The sequence below is a fragment of the Ictidomys tridecemlineatus genome, chromosome 4 (genome assembly GCF_052094955.1).
Source record: "Ictidomys tridecemlineatus isolate mIctTri1 chromosome 4, mIctTri1.hap1, whole genome shotgun sequence".
NCBI lineage: Eukaryota > Metazoa > Chordata > Mammalia > Rodentia > Sciuridae > Ictidomys > Ictidomys tridecemlineatus.
Window position 1 is genome coordinate 182,610,337 of NC_135480.1, and position 21,983 is coordinate 182,632,319.

Consider the following 21,983-nt stretch of genomic DNA (forward strand, 5'->3'; position numbering starts at 1 on the left):
GGGAGGTCAGTCTGCAAATGATATAATTAATTTAAGTTCCAGTGAGATGCATTATTTGGGCTCTTATGACATTATTATAATTGTCATTCCAGATTTTATCTATGATTGAAGAAGCAGCTGGAACCAGAATGTATGAATACAAAAAAATAGCTGCCCAGAAAACTATAGAAAAAAAGGAGGCTAAGCTGAAAGAAATTAAGACGGTAATTAAATTTGTATAAAACATTTTTGGAAAAGAGTACCCTTTTGCATTTGGAGTTTCTGTTGTAAAGAGGGAAATATTTTTTTCTAATCAGTTTTTCAGTGTTCCAGTCTACTTTTTAAAGTTTTGTTAAATGGTATTTGACAAACTGAAAATACTGATATTCTTCCATTTTTCAGATACTCGAAGAAGAGATTACTCCAACCATTCAAAAATTAAAAGAGGTGTGTATTTTGTATATAAGAAGAGCCAGTTAGAATGTTTCTTACAATTGGTGATGTATCCAAAATTAGGCAAATAGGGATGAAGTGTATACTGTTTCTTGGGAATTTTCCTTGAGAAGAAATAAGGAATTTAAGTGCTCCATAACAGCCTCTGCTTGTAGAAAGTATGTATTCTGCATCTCTTAAGTCATGATTTTGGACAATAATCTTCCATTGCCTTGGAAAATGATATGCTAGATTTTAATGTTTTATTAAAGAGGAGCAAGTGTGATTTTCCTGGATAATTAAATGTAGTACTATAGTACTGTAAAGTAGAACTTACATAATCGATACTGGAAAAACTGAAAAATTATGATCTTGAAGGTGTCCCCTTGATATGGATAATCTTTCGATATCTGTTAATATGAACAGGCCATTTAACCACTCAGAATTTGTTTCTTCATCTGTACATTAGGTACTTAATTATGTATCACTTGATGAATTTCTAGATTGTGTATAGAATTCTTATTAATGCCAGTTTTTGAACCATATGTCCATATTTCCTTGTTAATTCCAATTGCCTCATGTTATATTAAAAAAATAGGTCACATGGAATTCATTAGAAATGGTATAAAGCTATCTAAAAAGTCAAGAGTTTTGATATTATTTAAAATTTCCTAAAACTAAAATGCCATGATCATTTAAGACAAAAATTTATCATATCATCTAATGGGAAATTCGAAACATGATGCTGTAGTTTGATTTTTTCCAAGTTTGTTTTGAAAATTATGAATTTTGAATTATTTATTCTGATTTCTCTTTCAGGAAAGATCTTCCTATTTGGAATATCAAAAAGTAATAAGAGAAATAGAACATTTGAGTCGTTTATACATTGCTTATCAGTTTTTACTGGCTGAAGATACTAAAGAGCGCTCAGCTGAGGAGTTAAAAGAAATGCAGGATAAAGTTATAAAACTTCAAGAAGCATTGTCTGAAAATGATAAAAAAATAAATGCACTAAATCATGAAATAGAAGAATTGGAGAAAAGAAAAGATAAGGTCGGAACATATAAATTGTTAAATTACTCTGAAAAAAATGTACAATAACTATTTAAGATTTTTTTTTTTTTTAATATACTATGGATTGAACCAGGGTATTTAACCACTGACCCAGATCTGCACCTCTTTTTATTTTTTATTCTGAAACGGGGTCTAACTATTAGTGGCTATTTAGGATTTATTAGGCATCGTTCTTAATGTAGGATAATAAAATGGCTTATATAATAAATATTTTATATAGAAATACAAGAAAATTAAAGCATGAATATATTTTAAGTAATTTCAGTTGTGTATATTTGATTATAGGAAGTTGGAGGTGTACTCCGATCTTTAGAAGATGCTCTTGCAGAGGCTCAACGGGTTAATACTAAATCTCAAAGTGCATTTGACCTCAAGAAGAAAAATCTGGCAAGTGAAGAAAACAAACACAAGGAGCTAGAAAAAAATATGATTGAGGTAAGCAAAAAAAAAAAAAAAGCTTTAATATAATTCTAATGTATATTTATTAATTGTGTTAATATTTAGTGTCTACTATGAGCTAAAAATAATTGTTTGAACTGGAGATATACTAGTGATAAAAATGGTTAAAATTCTCAGCCTTGTGGGTCCATTTGGGAAAATGATTATAATGAAATAAGTAAGTAAAATATATAGCACGTTATGTAGCAGTAACTGATGTGGAAAAAAATATCAAAGTAGAGGAGAAAGTTTGGAGTTCAGGGGAAGGAGGACATAATGTGGTATTTTAAATTGGCTAGCTATTAAAGTATGAACTTGCCATTAGCCACGGTGGAGAACAGAAAGAACAGGTTTACATGAGGAAAATAAGTGAGCATAAAAGGCTTGAGATTTCCTGTTAGAAATCTTGAGTGGTGATGTTGATTAGGTAGTAAAATATATGAATATTAATCCAGACTAAAATACATATTTGGGCATCATTAGTATCTAAGTGATATTTAAATTCATAAGACAGGATAAAACTATCAAAGGTATGCGTATAGATAAGAAGAAGTTTGGGCTGGGGATGTGGCTCAAGTGGTAGTGCTCTCGCTTGGCATGCGTGCAGCCGGGGTTCAATCCTCAGCACCACATACAAAGTTGTTGTGTCCGCCGAAAACTAAAAAATTAATATTAAAAAAAAAAAAAAAGAAGTTTAAACTTCAGGCAATGCACTAATTCAACATGTAAGTTGGGGTACATGAGGAAGAGTGAGCAAAGAATGGAGAAGATACAAAGAAAATCATGCTAATCGATAAGTTGACCTACAGCCCAAGTGAAAAAATATTTTAAGGAGAGATAGCCCTGAGATCCTGAGTGTGTGTTCATACTCCCACAAAATGACAGCAGAAAAATACATGCATGGATATAGAAAACTCTTTAAAAATTTTCTGAAAAGGATAAAGAAGGAGCTTACTGAAGGGTAATATAGAAGTAAGCTTTTTTGGGCTTGATTTTATAAAGAATAAATTATACATTAATGGGAAAAAATTTGGTAGTCAAAGCAACATTGGTGATTCAGGAGAGAGAAATTGTTAAATTCTTAAAACAAGCTCCTTTAGTAGGTGAGAGTAGGATAGAAACTGGTGTGCAGTTGGAACAGGTAGCCTTTGCAAGGGGCAGAAATAGGTCATTCCCAGACACAAGAAGAGTTAGTATGTACTATCATGCAGGCAGATGAATAAGTGTGTGATAGAGCTTTTGGAAGTTCTCTTAAGTGTGATTCTGTTGTCCCAGTGAAAGTATGATTTGCCTTTCCTATGGGAAAGAATTAACTTATTTGAAAATAAAATATTTATTTTTATTGTAATATTAGGTATTGCTTCATGTAAATACAATTATCAACTTAAGAAACACAGGGATAAAAATTTAGACAAACTGTCAAAGCAGTATGAATGTGTGACATAGCATTTCTGTTTTGGCTTCCAGTAGCTGAAATCAGTTCATTATTTCCTTTTCTAATCAGGCTTATAAAGCGCTAAATATGTGGACTTGCCTTGATTTGGCTGATTTTTCTTTAATTTTGCCAGGCCCTTAAGTTTCAGATAGATATACTGATTGTTCCTCTTTCATCTCCTTTTCTGTATCTTTTTATTCTTCTTGATCTCTCAATGTTAGCATGCCACAGCCTGGAGTATAGACATCTTTACTTCTTACAGTCTCATTTTAGCCTAGACATTGTCTACAAGTTGATGCCTTCCAAATCTAAACTAGACTTAACTATTTCCCTGAACGCTGTGAAGAAGCAGGCTGTGCACTACTTATCAGCTTGTCTGAGTCCTGAAAGAACACACTCATACACAGAATACTACATGAGGTTTGTTTATTGCTTATGGATAGTCAGCAATGGACAACAAAAGCCTAGAATTTATTGTGAACTAGTTCCCAAGGCTCAATAAAGGTTCCCCAGAGTGGATGGGATCTTATCCACCTCTCAGCCACCTTAGGAAGTAGCCTGTCCTAGGGTGATGCATGGGACTGGGCTAAAGAATTGAAAGACATTCTATTTCTGGGGACAGATTGGAACAAAGCCCTGAATTTTCCAGCCAGTCTCTTCCCAGATCAGGACATTGCATGACCATCACATTCTTAAGAACTATAAGCCAGAAAGAGGAAAATTGAGTTAGTTCAAGGCAACCTGGAAAACCATCATGCAATCCTCCTGACCCAGATAATCAACCCCCTGAGCAAAGCTAGTCCATTTCATATGCCGATGGATCTCCCAAATTTTAGAGAAGGAGGAAGTTTGTCTCTTTGAGTTGATGTGTAATACCTTAACTAATACACAGTACAACATTGTGAAGCCATAGCCAGAATACATTTCATTAGGAGACTGCAACAAGCAGGATGATCAGGGCTGGATGGAGCACTGACCCAGATTAGATCCTGGGAATCTAAGCACTGAGTTGCTGAAGAGGTCAAAGAAGGATCCTGATGGTAACACTACTGTCTGCAGCCTGTGGGCTTGCTTTTGGGTCTCTTCTACTTGGGCTTCTACAATATCTGAGGTCTCTATACAGATACACCAAGAGATGCTGGTACTTGAATACACTTCATTCAGCTTAATAAAAAGTTTAGATTGTCTAAAAGGCAGTTGAGATGTCTCCTTGACTGCCAAGGCTGGGAGAGAGGTGAAGGCAATATCTGCCATGGTTGAGGATAGGTTTCTTCTCATTTTCTCATGAGAATTACTTCTGTGTGTGATAAAGCATATAAACCCAGAGTGGTTTTATACTTCCTGGTAGGTCCCCTTGTAAGCCTGACCTTCAGCCTTAGGCTGATGACTCAATACAGCATCTCATTCCTAGGAGTGATATCTAAGGGCACCCCAACCACATCCAGTGTATAGAATCCCACTGTCTGTGAGCTTTCCAGACATGCCATTGAACATCATTGGTTTGGCTAACCCCTAGACTGCCCAGAGAGAAAGCTGTAGATTTGGGATATACACCCTTTATCTCCATTTTATTATTCAGTGGCCCACATATGGATATGGGCCTCATTCATGACCTAACTGCAGAACCTCACTTTCCTTCATGCAGAATTGTTCATGAAGCTCCTGCACATGGGATTAGCACAAGGCCAGTTATTGTTTTTGTCATTATTACTAGGATATTTATCCATTTAAGCATGCTGCCTTAAAATACCAGCCCTTTTTATTTTTATTTTTTAATTAATTAATTTATTTTTTTTATTTTTTGGTACCTAGGATTGAACCCAGGGGCACTTAACCACCAAGTCACATCCCCAGCCCTTTTTATTTTGTGACAAGATCTTGGTGAATCATGGAGTGCTGCCAAGTCGCTGGCCTCAAACTTGCTATCCAGCAGCTTCAGCCTCCTAAGCTGCTGGGATTGTATGCATGCCCCACCATGCCTGGCCTAAAATACCAGCCCTTTAAGATTTTGTTAGTTTGGGTTGTGACATTTTGCTACAGAGTCAGTTAAGTTAAAATGGATTATTTCTGGCTCCTTTCCATGTAACTGGTGATATAATCTCTCTTGGTAAACCAGGGTATGGAGTCTGTAGGTATACACTATGGGGTTAAGAATGCTGGTAAAGTTTACTACTTGTAGGACCAGAGGGTCACTAAGGTCTGTGACAGAAGAAGTTCTGCAATAGCATATCCAACATTTTGTTAGGTACCTGCAGTGGCCATAGCTTAGTTCTGTGCAGCTGCCTCCTGTGGAAAAAGCATTTTAACTGCCTCTCCACCCCCATTACTCTCCACGATCTTGAGTGTTTTCTGCCTATCGGGTTAAGCTGAGTTGGTATAGTTATGTGCCCCTATCCTCTATGAGCACCATTGCCCATGTGGCTTTATCCAGACTTCAGTCTTAATCAGAAGATGGTTATCTGTTAGCCTAATGGTGGTCACCAGTCCATTAGGGGAGATCACATACTATACAAACTTGATGTGTCTGATCACATTGCTCTATTCAGCTGAAAGGATCAGATGTACTTGGTCCTATCCCTTATACCTATGGGATCCTGTGGAGAGGAGGCACCCCTGAGGAAGCATTGCCAATTTAGTTAGGAGCCCCTTTCTGAGGTAATATGGCAGCCTAATCCCATAAACCACACATGATGCCTGGGACATTTACTCCTAAGTGAAAAGGGAGGGAACTGGTTAGCAACACTAATATTGAGATTTCATAGGTGCAAGAGAATGGTTGGTAAAACAGATTGGGATTTCATAGGTTTATCCAAATCAGTTGTTGCCTGGTCTTGCTCTACTCCTATTAAGCTCAGTATTTCTCAACATGCACTGCAGTGTTGTGTTTCTCTAGTGCTGGAGTGCTTGTGTTCATACTGTCTTAGTCAGAAGGTCATACTAACTAGCAGGACATCCAGATGTCTATCAGTTGTTGCAAAAGTCATCTGTTCGATTAGTCGGTTGTTTCATTACTTGTGAATGACAGAGTACCTGGAAAGTCCATTAATATTCTGCGAGAGAGTGCCTGTTGTCATCTTGCTTGTGTATTCAGGTATGTTCCTTGGTCAGATTTGACATTGGAAGGAGTATTCAAAAACATAATGTAAGTTCTTTTCAAAGATGAATGGCTATGGTAGCCTTCACTGTCCATGTGAATATGATACATGTCTCTTCAAGCAGCAAGCTATTGATGTAGTCCTTGTCCCTGTATAGGGGATCCTTTAATAGTTCAGTTGCCATTCTCCTGACCAGATGGCTAGGCTAATAGCAGTAGCCCATGAGTTGGTGAAAATATAGCAGGATGGTTTGGATGTTACTACTGCTTATAGTTTGGCTCATTGGCAGAATATCCAGACTTCAGTCTTAATCAGAAGATGACCATCTGTTGGCCTAATGGTGGTCATCATCCTGTAGATCCTTTGGGCTTTGTTTCACAGATCCTTCAGTAAACCATGTCATTCTCTTAGTAGGTTTATCTTCAAACTTAGTCCCCAGATAGCCAGAGGAGGAGCCAAAACATTCCCCTATAGGTCACTTGGTCTCTTCTGGTAAGCTTAACCATAAGCTAGTTCATGAAGATTGCTTGGCCTGATCTTGAATATACCATTTTCATTTGAAAATTGACCTTGAGCCTGCCAAATTTATTGATGGGGTTTGTAAGAAACCAAGTAAGAACATGCAGTTCAGGTCTCACAGTCAGATGCGGTGATTCAGCTTTAAGGTATTTATTTAAGGTGTTTAATCTTCACGAGTGCATGTTAGCAAGCAAGTTACCATCAAAAAGGGATATATATTTGCATCATGCAAACTATATGTCTCAAAATCCAGTAGGCTAGCAAATCCCTGTGGTAATTTTCTCTTGCCATAGACCCCAGTCTGCATACATGGAGACTAAAGGTAACTTGTAATTCCATCTGGCTGGCCAGCTAAAGGTTTTAAAAGCAGCACTTGGGCATGTTGAACTACTTACAAGGTTTGCTTCCAAGCGTCCTGCTCAATATTGGCAGTTTCACTGAAGTGGTCAAAAGAATACTCATGTGACGCACCATAATCACCTAATCACAATAAATGGCACCATAATCACCTAATCATAGTTGTGCTATGCCTAAGTGGCATATCAGCCATTAGGCTTTCTTCCTATATGTGCCATCAGGGTGAAAAATTCTTGTTGAATTATATTTGGGATACTTATCTGACTTAGTCTCCATACCTTGAATCCCTTTTTGACCAGTGACACTAGCTGGTGCTTTGTAATAGAGTAGTTTGTAGTATTTTTGTCTGTAGCAGATTTTGAATTAACAAAGTTATGCCCTGTTTTCTACTTAGCGTGTGGTGGCACTTTTGCTAAATAGCTATTGGGTCTTTGCTAGCTTCAGAAGTGATTATGCCCCATTATTATGACTTGAGTTCTTGGCTATGAGGGAACATGTCCTCATAGGTGATGTTTTGGGCCACAAACAGCCAAAATGTCAAGGTGAATAATGTATTCAGCAATGGGAATTTGGTCACTGGCACCCAAAATGATCCACAACCAAGGGCCCCCACCCACAACCAATAAGCACCTTGGCTCACTAGATTCATCCCCAAATCTCCTGATATAATCAATTTAATTTTTCCCCTAAGGAGATCTGGAAATACTGTCATAAGTTTCCAGTATACAAGAAACCCTGAAAAGTTGGAATTCCCTTATCTTCTTGACGGGAGTATAAGGCCGTTGTCCTCCAGTAAGCCTCTGGAGAGAGATCTTGCTTCCACTGTAAACTGTACTGTTTAGTGGTTTAGATCTATAGTGTACCTTTATCAAATCAACACTTTAGTCAGAATGTATAGGGGTTCCCAGCCTTTCTGCATATCTGTCCCCAATATACTATCTATTTCTGTGAAGGCCTGCATTTTTTTGTTTGTTTGTTTGTTTATTTACTCCCTCTCACCTTCCTCAGGGTTCATCCGATTACCATTTCCTGGGGTCTCTGTCACTTGGCATGAACAATTCATAAATACCCCCAAATCAGGGGATCATGTACTGAACTGCCTCATTTCTGTATTTCCCTCTACTTTAATCCATGCAGCCAGCTTATTCCCATCTATAAGAAGTGACCTGTGTCCCGCTTACTGTGCCTCCTTTCCCATAAAACATCCAGGTGTATGTCCAGCTCTTAAATTTCCCTGTACTCTGCCAGCTGGCTTACATCTCTGCTGTGAGCTGGGTTTTGAGGGGTTGGGAGTGGTATGGCCACTCTAACTTTGGCAGTAATATAGACTGGACCCTACTGAATTGTGCCAATTTTTATGAAACAGGTTTATTGTGTACCTGATTACCAACTTCTCAGTGTTCAATAAATAGTCATATACTTAGTAGATATTCATAATAATTTATAGTAGATATTATATAATTCATAATAGATATTCATACAAGTTACATAAAGCAAATTTATTATTTACAGATGGGTAGTAATTGACAGTAGAATCCTGGGATTCATGGTGGGAAAGCTGCCAAGGGCAGATGGGAATCTCATGTGCGTGCCCCACTCAACCTAGATCTAAGGGACCCCGGAAAGTAGCTTGCCTTGAGATTTATGTCATGGTGAAATTTATATCATATCACCACAAGGTGACATGAGTTGCTGGGTTAAAGCATTAAAGATATTTCATTTCTAGGCTGGAGGGTTGGAGACTAAAATAGAGCATAGGCTATTTAGGCCCTTTCCTCCCTATTTTAGGATGATGTTGTTCTAACACATTCTATGGTTATTTTTGAGAGCTACATCTGAGAAAGGGAACTGAACTGGATCAGTCCATGGTCACCTGGAGAATTGTTCTATAAACTGCAGATTCATTTGTTCAACTAGCAACTTAACTTTTTTTTTTCAGATGAGTAACAAAAAGTATACAATTTAACATATCCACAATGGATATGTTATATATATAAATATATAAATATAAAATTTCCACACCAATGTAAATGTGAATTACTGTACTTTCCATATGTCAATAAATAGCACCATAATCACCTAATCACTTAGGCCAGAAATCCTAGGGTCCCTCTGAATTTCCTTTTTTCTCTGAAGCTCCTTAACGAGTTCATCAGCAAATTCTGTTGACTCTAAAGTATGTGCAAAACACAAGCACTTTTTAGCACCTCCGTCAAAGTCATGTGTATAATTAAATATAAAGCCTGTATTATGTGTTTCATGCTATTATATACTCTTCATGCTATGACTTTTGGCTCCCTCTTAACATTCTTTTTCTCTGCTGCAACTGCAGTTCTTCAAATGCCCAAACATGTTCTCAGGGCTTACAGGTACAGTGTTCACAGCTGTTTACATGATCACTTTTCTTCATTTAGTTTCTATTTAAATGTCAGCAGATTCCCTTTTTCTTAAATTAATAGTTGCCCTCAGTTTCTTTCCCTTGACTTTGCTTTATTTTTTGCCATGCCTTCCACCTTAGAATATATGCTCCCTGAGGATAGGGTCTTAGTTTGTGTTTTAAATATCTTTGAACAATACTCAGTATATAGTAAACACCTAATAAATATTTTTTGAACCATGAACTATTCAAGTAGCCCCAAATTCCTGGTCATTTTTAGTAAACAAGACAGCTAGACTTTTCAGTGTTATTGCTGTCTTACATCATGTCAGATGTCTGTTTAGTATCACTTAAGAGAGGTTTTAGTAGTTCTTTCCCCACAACTATTTAATAATTAAATTGTGTGTTCCCTTAATACTTTATAAAGTATGTTAATGTATACATTCTTACTTCTAAAATCTCTGCTTTTAACCTTAGTGTAGGATGGCTATTATTTCAACTCTAAAACTTTAAGAACTATGTTTAGTTTCAAGTAGATTATTTAAATGTGCAATCATTTTTTAGCCCATTGTTGCCTAGATTTTACTATTACATATGGGATGAAAATATTTCAGGGAGTGGAAGAGATACATCCCCCAAACAGCAAAGTTCAGAATGGGAATTCAGTACTTAAAGTTATAATGATGATTTTCCTTGTTATTAAATTTGTTACAAAATTTAATGAAGTAAGAATATTTGTGTATAAATATATATTCTTAAAATAACGATATTTTTCAATTTGAAATTTTCCCTGAAGGACTCTAAAACTTTAGCAGCAAAGGAAAAAGAAGTTAAGAAGATAACAGATGGGCTGCATGACCTTCAAGAAGCAAGTAAAAAAGATGCTGAAGCTTTGGCTGCTGCACAGCAACACTTCAATGCTGTGTCTGCTGGCTTGTCCAGTAATGAAGATGGAGCAGAAGCAACTCTTGCTGGTCAAATGATGGCCTGTAAAAATGATATAAGTAAAGCTCAGACAGAGGCCAAACAGGTAACTAAAGACATTAAGCACTTTGTAGTTATGTTAAAAAATGTTGAAAATACTCAGTTCAATGTCAGGAAATTTATTTACACTATTCAATCACTTTGTATACCTATTACAACAAAATTTAAATTTGTTGATTGTTAAATATTGATGATTTCAGATTTTCAACCTACTATAAGACATGAATTGCCATAATTGAATTTGTAAGTGCAGTAAATAACTGTTCATTTTATAGCCTTGTTTGGAATATTGAAGGTTAGTCATTTCTCATTTTTTTTGGCTGTAATTTATTTGTTTTATTGACATAAAGTTTAAGTCTTAAGCTTTAAAAGGTAAATAAAACTGTTCTCTCTGCTGCTTTACCATTTCTAGTTCATAAAATATTATTTTTCATTGCTCAATGCAGCTCCTTTGCTGTTACTAGACAATACAGAGATACACAAATACAAATATGAACACCTAAGTGGAAAGGAAGGAAACTAGCGTTAAGATTTCTAGCTTTCTGATATGTTTTTAATTTAACCAGTTACTAATAGTATTTGTCAACTTTATTAACACTCTTGTCATATTTTATAAATATTAAAAATGTGGAATTTAATTAGAAATTATTTAATAACTTATATTAATGATACTATCTCCAAGTAATTGAGGAGAAAATACTGGGAAGTGACTGATCTTTTGAAATACTATTTCATGACCCCAAAGAGTTACATTTTCAGTGCTAATGTCTCTTGATTGAACTAGTTGAACTCCGTGGCCATTTGATTGCTAGTTCACTGTGTACCTCATGTAGTCTGTTACATTTTTCTATGACAGGCCCAAATGAAGTTGAAACATGCCCAACAAGAATTAAAGAATAAACAAGCAGAAGTTAAGAAGATGGATAGTGGCTACAGGAAGGACCAAGAAGCTTTAGAAGCTGTAAAAAGACTTAAAGAAAAACTTGAAACTGAAATGAAGAAGCTAAATTATGAAGGTTTGTTTTAAAGACATGATAATCAAATCATTAGGAGGTAGTGAATATTAATAGAAACTGATTTAAAGGAAATAAGCAAGTAAAAAACATTTTTTACCGTATTAACAGGTATTAGTATAAGTATTTATAAATACAATCACAAAAAATCAAGTATTAAAGATCTCTTTGAATTTTCAAGAACTCAGTATGGAGAATTTTTTGCTTCAGTCACTTAAAACTCAGAAATGTCATTTGTGTATTTTTATATTAGTAAGCATTCAATTCATGTGTTGTTTCTTGAAATGAAAATTGCATTATTTATTGTTGGAAATAATGTCTACTTGACATTTGATAGAAATTTGAATGTTAAGAATGCTTCTTTATTTAATATTTATCCAAAATTTATATTTCGCTTTTTAGAAAGCTTTGGAAATAGAGGTTGCTTATATTTTCCTTAACATTGAAGAGTTTCTAAAACTTTGTATTAATGTACTTATGATTTACTCAGAAAATAAGGAGGAAAGGCTTTTGGAAAAGCGCAGGCAACTGTCTCGTGATATCAGTAGATTGAAAGAAACATATGACGCTCTCTTGGCCAGATTTCCCAATCTTCGATTTGCATACAAGTAAGAGATTTAGACCTTGCATTTTAGTACAGTAATAACAAAGATATGTTTTTATTTAAGCTGAAAGACCACCTAAAACTTTTGTTAATACCAGGATTTTTGTATGAAAATTCTTATAAATTGCATTTTCTTTTTTGGTATTGTATCTTTAAACATTTATTAAAATGTTTCACACATCTGTAGGGGGGGAATTCTTGGGCAATTTAATGGTTACTCATTTCACTAATCTTGAATTAAAACTCAAATGAAGGGAATGTAATATAAGTTCAATGTCTTTCTGTCATTACTGTTAAATATATACATTTATGTCTTATAAATAATGAGTAATCATATATTACAGAGTTTAGAACAGCAGAATTCTTAGTTACATTGAAAACTAGTTGAAATAGATTTTTTGATTTAAAAACAGTGGCTGACTATCACCTGGGACATTTAAATTTTTTTGTTTTAGTAAAAATGTAATTTGTTTTCATTTTAGTTTAATATGCTGCCCAAAAGAGCTTTTAACTAGGAAAGTTTAAATTTTTCTATTTTGTTGCCTTAAGATTAATTTTTCTCAACTTTTCTGTTAGGGATCCAGAGAAGAACTGGAACAGAAATTGTGTGAAAGGACTTGTAGCTTCTCTGATTAGTGTTAAAGATAGTTCTGCAACCACAGCTTTAGAACTGGTAGCTGGAGAACGACTCTACAATGTTGTAGTGGATACAGAGGTAAATTAATTTTAATTAAAGTAAAATTTGAAATAGGTGTTTTGCTTGAAGAATCACATACTGCTACAATAGTTGGACATTTTTTTTTTTTTGATGTTTTAAAATTTTCTCAGGTCAGTTATATCTATATGATGAAATTAATGACCTTTTTTTTTTTTTAAGTATTGGAGACTTGTACATGGTAGGCAAGTGTTCTACCATTGAGCTACATTCCCACCCCTTTTTAGTTTTTATTTTGAAACAGGTCTCCCTAAATTGCCCAGGCTGGCCTCAAATTTGCAATCCTCTTATTTCAGCCTCCTGAATAACTAGGATTACATGCATGTGCCCCCATACCTGGCTAAGTCAGTGACTTCTTGATAAAGTTTCATGTTTACTCAGGAACTCAGAATGCACATTGCCAATCATAGTTTTTAATTTTTTTTCCCCTGTGCAAATTTGTGTTGATTTAAATTTTTTAAATGATCTAGGAATAACCTTTTTTAATGTCATCCACCCACCCCCATATCATGGTTACATTGGATTTACCTGCATTTTTCACTTCTCTTTTTTTCTCTTTAGAATGTTCTTATTTATGTCAGTGTTTTATAATAATTATTATCAAATATAATTCATTGTGTTTTTTACATTTTATGTTTTTTGATGTATTTGTAACATGTGTAACATTTTGATACATACGCATAGTGCTACTATAATCAAACATATATATCTATCACCTTGCATGATTGCCTTTTTGTTTTTCCTATGGTGGTAGGAGCACCTAAAATCAATTCTCTTGCCCAGTTTTTTACAATCAATATAATATTAACTATAGTCCTCATGCTGTATATTATATTTCTAAATCTCTACACTTACTTATCCTGTATAACTGCAAATATATACCCTTTGGCCTACAAGCTACTTCTTTTCATTTCCTCCCCTCCCCATCCCTAGTAGCCTTCTATTCTACTCTAATTAGTTACATTTCTTTTTTGTTTTATTTTTATTTTAAGATTTTGCACATCTAGAAATTACACAGTATTTTCCCATGTCTGGCTTGTAGCATTTAGCTTAAATTCTTCTAGGTTCTTCATGTTCTTGCAAATTGCAACATTTCCTTTTTTAAGGCTGAGTAATAATTCATTTTATATATTCTTAATCTTTTCATTTGAGATAGAAGATTTAATATGTTAATTTTTCTCAACTTTTCTGTTAGGGATCCAGAGAAGAACTGGAACAGAAATTGTGTGAAAGGACTTATAGCTTCTCTGATTAGTGTGAAAGATAGTTCTGCAACCTGTTGTAGAACTTGACTAATAATTATTACCAAATATAATAAACTGTTACTTCACTATGGATTCCTAAACTTGTATTCTCTATTTTAATGAGTTTTTTTTTTCATTAATTTTTTTTTAAATTTCAAATTCTTGTTTTAGGTTACTGGTAAAAAGCTACTAGAAAAGGGAGAATTGAAGCGATGTTACACTATAATTCCACTCAATAAAATTACGGCCAGATGTATTGCTCCAGAAACTCTGAGGGTTGCTCAGAATCTTGTAAGTCTTCTTTTATGTCATATATATATATATATATATATTTAATCTTTTTTTAACGTATGCATCAATTTGGGAGGATATAGTCATACAGAACCACAACATTTTAGTTTTGTTACCATTTTAAAAAATTAAGATAGAGAAGACTTATTATTGACTCATGTGCAATTAGATGTCAAGAAAAGTAATGAAGACACTAGAAGAAATGAAGGCTGGAACTCCCTTTGATACTTTAAAAATTAGTATTAAGTCAAGTCACATGACTATTAGGTGATAGTGAAAATTGCATTTCTAGTTTCTGAATGGGTAGAATTGAACTTTCAGAAAATTCTGAAATTCTCCAAGATGTGATCTGCTCATGATAGTAACCATTATGGAAGGCATCCATAATTCTAAATTGCTATTCAGCCCATTCAACTGCTGAAAGTAGATCTGAAGTGTGATGACAGTTAATAAGAAAACAGATATGTATAAGGAAATATTTAAAAAGTTGTTATGATATATAATACTTAATTATGAAGCTAATCAATAACATTTAGCAGCAAAATTATAGTTTGTTATTGAACAGGCATTTGAAGTGCATGAGTTTAAAAGACAGTTCTATAAAACCTATAAATAACATTTGTAATTAAGATATTAAGTGGATATCTACTGTCCTTATTGAAATCAAGAAGTTTTCAATGAAAATTATTTGAAAATGTTGCTATATTGAAAAGTGTACTCTCAGAAGAGTAAAGGTGAATGCAGAGTAATTGAAAGATAATGTTTTTTGGTTTGTACTTTCTTTATTTAAAAACAAATCAACATGGGATTAGGAAGTAAGTTTAGCCGTAGGTCAAGTTCTTATGTTAAAAGTTAATTGAGTTTTCATGTAACAGCAAAAACACTTCTGAGATCCTATATAGCCAGACCTGTTGAATGGTAGCTACTACATAAAAGCAAATAAGTGAACACAATATTAACTAGAGCTGTCTTTGTTGTCATTTCTGCAGCTGTTAGTAAGGGATTTAAGCTTTTTTTTTTGAAAAGATGAGCAGAGGTTGACATTCTTAACAAAGATTGTATAAAGGCAGTTGGATCAAAATAGAAGACTGACAAATCCTTCTTTTTTACTCTCATTTATTAAATATGTTTTTATTTCTATAAGTGGTCATTAGCTACTTTAATATGTTTAATTTGAATGAAAAAATATTTACTGTGTACCAACCAGATTACTAATGATGGAAAACATTATATATTGTATTGATCTAAGAGTTAAGAAACTTGTGTTTACTTAGTGCATTTTAGATTTAGGAATTTGGTATTGGTTCCTTCTTGATAGAAATTCTCCTAATGTTTGGTAGTTTAGCTAAAGATTTTTATATAGTAATAGATCTTTCAGTGTTTAAACTTTTTTTTTTTTCCTTTTTTTTGACAGTACTAGAGATTGAACCAGAACCATATGCTAGGCAAGCATTCTACTACTGAGCTATACCCCAAGCCCTATAGTTACTTTACTAAACTTGTATTACTTAAATCTCTATATAGTATTTCTTACTATCTTCTAGAACAATATTTGAAAGGAAAAATAGTAGGGTCTATAAGGCATATCTATTCTTTGGCTCATAGGTTGGTCCTGATAATGTTCATGTGGCTCTTTCCCTGGTTGACTACAAACCAGAACTTCAGAAAGCAATGGAATTTGTCTTTGGAACAACATTAGTTTGTGACAGTATGGATAATGCCAAAAAAGTGGCCTTTGATAAAAGGATAATGACTAGAACTGTAACTCTAGGAGGTGATGTATTTGATCCTCATGGAACATTGAGTGGAGGTAAGTTTTGTATCTTTGTTTTTATAGTTATGTATAGTAAATAGGATGGGGCTTTCTGGCTGCCCCCCACCCTTCATTTTTAAAATAGGGAATAGTAGAATTGAGATTATTCCCAGTCTTTGATTATAACCAATTCTAGCATCTAGGTTCAACACTTAAGATCAAATATATACTTATTTCCAAAGTCTTAATTAATATAAATCCAAGGATCAAATTTAACCTTTAAATACTGACCATGTGATATTGGGAAATTATACAGTGTCATACTCCTCAGGAGCTTTTGGGTATTAATCAACTTTATAACTTATTTGTGTCAAATCTATTCCTATTTATTCTTGCTTTTTGTCTTATCAGGGTATTTCAGTCACTGGAATATTGATATTAAGATGTTCTTGCTTGCTTGTTTCTTATCTTTTGCCCATCTGCACTCAAGGAAAATGAAGTCCTTTAATTAATTTTTTAGCCTAACCACTTTCTTTAGGAAACTTGTTAACTCACATCAATGATGCCACTGTTCCTGTTAAAAGTAAAAACCTTTAACATAGTTCCTTAATGCCTAAGGCAATTCTTAGTGAATATCTTCTTGTTCTAATATTTGTCGTATCAATTTTCTATATCTGTATCAAGTGATAATATAAGAAACAGGGAATAATACTTACTCTGTATTAGATAGTGTTCATATTGTTTTCCAGTACAGTAGCAACAAGCCATATGTGATTCTATGTTAATTAAATTAACTTAAAATAATTTCCTCACTTGCACTAGTCACATTTCAAGGGCTCAGAAACCACAAACTGTAAATGGGTAATTGGACTATGCATATATTGAACATTTTTATCACTTTATAAAACCCTATTATTTGGGCTTTAAATAATTCATTTAATCTCTAATAACAGCTATAAGGTGGGCATATTACTATCATCTTCAAAATGCAATTGAAAACATTAAGACAAAGTGATTAAATAAATTGCTAATAAATAGCAAAACTTGGTTTTCTAATTCAGGAAGTTTGATTTCACAGTTTGTGTTTTTTACTTTTAACCCAGTAGGCAATATAATGCCTCTTGAAATATCAGTGAGTTATTATCTTAGTAGGCCAATTAAATGAATTCCATGTTCAAGTATCAGATTCCTCACTGTGAGAAATAAAAAGGCTGGTGGTCTATTTCCAGAATGTAGCATTTAGCCTTAAATGTAAAATTGGGATGTAAGAATGGCAGCCAGAATGGAAATAGAGTAGGATGGAAAGTTATACAATAGCACCATAGCATATGGATGTGGCAGATCCAAAGTCCATGTACCTGAACAGCACCTTGAGAAACAGGAAATAGAGGAAGGGGTCAGTGTAACCAACAGAGATAGAAATCTCTCTGTTGAGAAATAGTAACTTAGGTAAAGAAGTGAGAGCTGTGTACATGTCAGAATGCATTCACCTCAAGAAGACTTTCCTGCCACAATGAACCAAGGGAAGTGGGAACAAATAAAGGTATAATAAAATTCCTTAAATAACCCAGTTAGCCATTCCGAGCTCCCCAGCCTGTGTAGCCCTACCATTTGCCCTCCCTTTATATTATATAATTTTATATTTGCCAGACTTAGTTTGGTAGTATACTTTTTTTTAAAGAGAATTTTTTTTTAATATTTATTTTTTAGTTTTCAGTGAACACAAGATCTTTATTTTTTATTTTTATGTGGTGCTGAGGATTGAACCAGCGCCCCTTGCATGCCAGGCAAGCACGCTACCGCCTGAGCCACATCGCCAGCCCGGTAGTATACTTTTTTGCAGAAGTAAAGTTCACCTTGCCGAGCTACTTCTGACTATGTGTCTGATTCCTTGTGGCACTGGGTATTTCTACATCCAGTGCATATTGAAATGACTTGTCTCTGTAAATGGAAGATAAACTTAGTATGTTTATTAAATATCTAAAACAGGAGAAACTTTTTAGATCTCATTTATTTAGATGTTCTTAAAAGTTCCTACTTAATAGATGGCAAGTATGTAATCCCATATCTTATTAAGGTAATAGCATTAATAGTTGGCCTAAGCATTCTTCCATGAAACCAACAGTTTTCTTATCAGTGGAATGATTCAAGACTGATGATTATGGGCGCTTGTACACTAACGTAAATTCAGTGTACTCTTTTGCTGTGCTGTATCAGAGCTTAGACCATATTATGATGTGGCAACAAATAACCCCCAAATCTTAATACCTTACAATAGTTTATTCCATAATCATATTACATTTACCCTGTGCTATGTGTGGTTTTCATTCTGTGATTCATACTAAAAGAGAAGTAGTCCCTATCTTGAACATGCTTTTCTCATGGCAGAGGGAAAGCAAGTGGTTAATTATGTGTTGCTTTTCAAAACTTATTTTTAGAAGAGGCAAATTTCCCATTATATTGGCCAGAACAAGTCACATTACCAACTCCAATATCAGTGAGGTAGAAAGTGGGCCTTGGGAGGACAGGCAGTGGTTATTTAGAATAAATAGTATACCACATCTACTTAGAACTGTTTCTTATCGGTTGTATGTGTTAGTTTTGGTGATGGAATGAAATCTGTATTTTTGTAAGTTCACGAAGGATTTCCTGTTGAATTCTTTCCATTATAATTCTCTTAGGAAATACTTTATTGTTTAATAAACTATTTCATTTTGCCTCTATCAGGTGCTCGATCCCAGGCAGCTTCTATTTTAACCAAGTTTCAAGAACTCAAAGATGTTCAAGATGAGCTGAGAATCAAGGAGAGTGAGCTACAGGCTCTAGAGGAAGAATTGGCGGGTCTTAAAAACACTGCTGAAAAGTAAGACTTATGTTTTATTAAGCCATATATGTATCTCAAAGATTTGTGTGGCAGAAAATGATACAAAATTTACTTCTGTTTAAACAAATTTATAACTTTGGTTTTGTTTAAAATATTTGAATAAATTGAAAGTCAAAAGGAATGTTTTGCAAATTTTAATTAAGCAAAAGGAGGAAATAAAGGTGAAATACTCTGCTCTCCCTACTGATGTATGCTGTTGGTATACTCTTGGGGTTGTTGAGGAAACCCTTAGGTATTCTGGAGTCAGATATCATAGGATACTTGAGTTCTTGATTTTATCTTACTCGAAACAGTGGAGCATGAATCAGGTGTCTGCACTAAGTTTAGCAGTATTCTGGCAGTCCCAAGATCACTAGGTTGCTGGAGGAGGAAGTAAAGTTCATGTCAAGGAGTCAGCTCTAAGATTTTAACGTTCCCTTACAGTGTTTCTTCCGTGTGAGTGTAGATAAAGGTATGCATGTATACTTAGCAGTACTTCTTTTCAGTTATAATTTAGGTGTATGCATATTTTCACTTTGTAATCTTTTTTTGTCACTTAACATTTTCACTCAATTACATATTTGTTGAATGCCTTCTATATGTACCATGTACTCTTCATTGCAGTAAATCTGATAAATCTCTTTATCTAGTTTTCATATAGTTGAGGAAATAAGATAAATTGGTAAAATATGTTAGATCTAAGAAGGAAAGAGGTGCTGATATTTTGATTGGATGGTCATGAAAAGCTCACTATGAACATGACTATTGAGTAAAACACCTGAAGGATAATTGTGAACAGGTCCTGTGGTTATCCAGGAGCGTCTCCACTTACTTTATAGTTTCATCAGAAGTACTGTAAATGTAGAAAATGCATTGTTTGAATGTTTAATTGTAATTTTTTTAAGTCTCTCTGAAGACAAATAGGAAGTGATGAAAATATTCAGAATTCACAGTATTAAATAAATGTAAAAATCTAAATATATGTTCAATTTGGGGGAAGGGTACATTGATAGCATTTAATTTTTGAAGTTATCAACACTTAAAATGATACCAAGACTCTTGAGATATTGTATTATGAAAGAAATTTTCATATTCAAATTGGCCACTTCAAAATACAGATAGTATTAAAATGGCCTCTTTCAGATGTCACAAACATGTAAAGCCTTCTTCATTTTACATTTAGTAACAAAAATTAACAAGAGAGTAAATGAACTTTTTCTGTGTGAATGATGCAACAAAATTTTTCTGTGCCATGCAGAATCTTTCTCAAGGCAATGAGTTCAGTTACATTTGGCTTGGATCTGTTAATTTTGTTCAGTTAGTTTTATTAGATCATTTGTTCTGTGACAAAAGTGGCACTGAAAGAAAGAAAATAGATTTAGAAAAATATAAGACTATAAGCATCAGCTAAAGCTATTCTTTCATATTGTGTTAGGAAATCAGTGTACATTTTTCTTCAAATGTCCATCTCACATTTTTTACATGTCTTGAAGTTACTTTAATTATTGGTGAGCAAGAGTTTCAATCACATATTCAAGATAGTGTTAATATTTTATGAGTTGTTTCCTTTTCCCTCAAACTTCATCAATTTCTAGTGACACGGTAATCTTGTGACTTATTAACTTAAAATTTCACTACAACTGAAATAGCCAAATATCTTCCAAAGCTATCAGAACCAAGGTAGTATTACAGGATTTGCACAAGGAAGTCCATTACAGATGACTAAGGTGTATTCCATGTTTTCATAAACTGTCTCATTACAAAAAGGGGAATATTAATATTATTACTGTTTAAAAATGGGGATAATAGGTGACTTTATTTTTGAAACTTTATGTAGTTTTAGGAATTGTCTTATTTTTGTGGTAAGTATTTTGTGGGTAGTTTTAGGTATGAATCAGTAGGAGAGATTATTTGTGAGAAAACATTTATTCAGAAGTTATTTTTTATTATTATTAAGGCTATTTTTATAACTAGTTTAGTGACCAGATCAGACTTGAGTAGATGCCCCAAAATCTTGAAAGTCATCAACTTTTCTTGATAACTAGTTGTATCTAATATTGTTTATAATGTATGTGAGTTTATTTTAGGTGAGAACCCGATTTTGAATGCATGTCTCGTACACTAGGAAAAACATTTATTACAAACTTCTTTTTCTAAGGTATCGCCAACTAAAACAACAGTGGGAGATGAAAACAGAAGAGGCAGATTTGTTACAAACCAAGCTTCAGCAAAGCTCATATCACAAACAACAAGAAGAATTAGATGCCCTTAAAAGAACAATTGGTAATATCAAAATATTTTGAGCTTAACATGTTTATGTTAAAATTCTTTACATTTTGAAGATTCAGTTATATTTAAGACACATGTGGGAGCATTTTTTTTTTTTTTTTTCATACTGAGGATTGAACTCAGGGGCATTTGACCACTGAGCCACATCCCCAGCCCTTTTTTGTATTTTATTTAGAGACAGGGTCTCACTGAGTTGCTTAGTGCCTCACCATTGCTGAAGCTGGCTTTGAACTCAAGTTCTTTCTGCCTCAGCCTCCCAGGCCTCTGGGATTAGAGGCGTGTACCACCATGCCTGGCTTATGGGGGAGCATTTCTGTAGATTAAATCCAATATGGAACTTCAGGGTCTTAGGTCATCTTCATTATATGTCACCAGAATTCTGTCCATTTTTAGCACTGTTCATTTCCACCAGTGGCATATGAAAGTATTCATTTCTTCAGATCATTTCTAGACTTTTAAAATTCTCTAGTCTGCTGATTGGGAAGAGATAGCACATCAGCTTTTTAATAAGTATTTAATTT

The 21,983-nt window shown here is 34.1% G+C and overlaps 1 protein-coding gene across 1 annotated transcript in view; it reads left to right on the forward strand.

Annotated features, from left to right (window-relative positions):
- Smc2 (structural maintenance of chromosomes 2) overlaps window positions 1-21,983 on the forward strand; it is a 49,258-nt gene that overhangs the window by 6,890 nt on the left and 20,385 nt on the right. Inside the window, exons 6-17 of the mRNA XM_005340387.5 lie at window positions 93-203; window positions 382-426; window positions 1,231-1,464; window positions 1,771-1,920; window positions 10,503-10,736; window positions 11,547-11,706; window positions 12,194-12,311; window positions 12,884-13,022; window positions 14,438-14,557; window positions 16,163-16,367; window positions 19,038-19,173; window positions 21,332-21,456. Of these exons, the coding sequence (XP_005340444.2) occupies window positions 93-203; window positions 382-426; window positions 1,231-1,464; window positions 1,771-1,920; window positions 10,503-10,736; window positions 11,547-11,706; window positions 12,194-12,311; window positions 12,884-13,022; window positions 14,438-14,557; window positions 16,163-16,367; window positions 19,038-19,173; window positions 21,332-21,456 (1,777 nt within the window). The remainder of the gene's footprint in view (window positions 1-92; window positions 204-381; window positions 427-1,230; window positions 1,465-1,770; window positions 1,921-10,502; window positions 10,737-11,546; window positions 11,707-12,193; window positions 12,312-12,883; window positions 13,023-14,437; window positions 14,558-16,162; window positions 16,368-19,037; window positions 19,174-21,331; window positions 21,457-21,983) is intronic.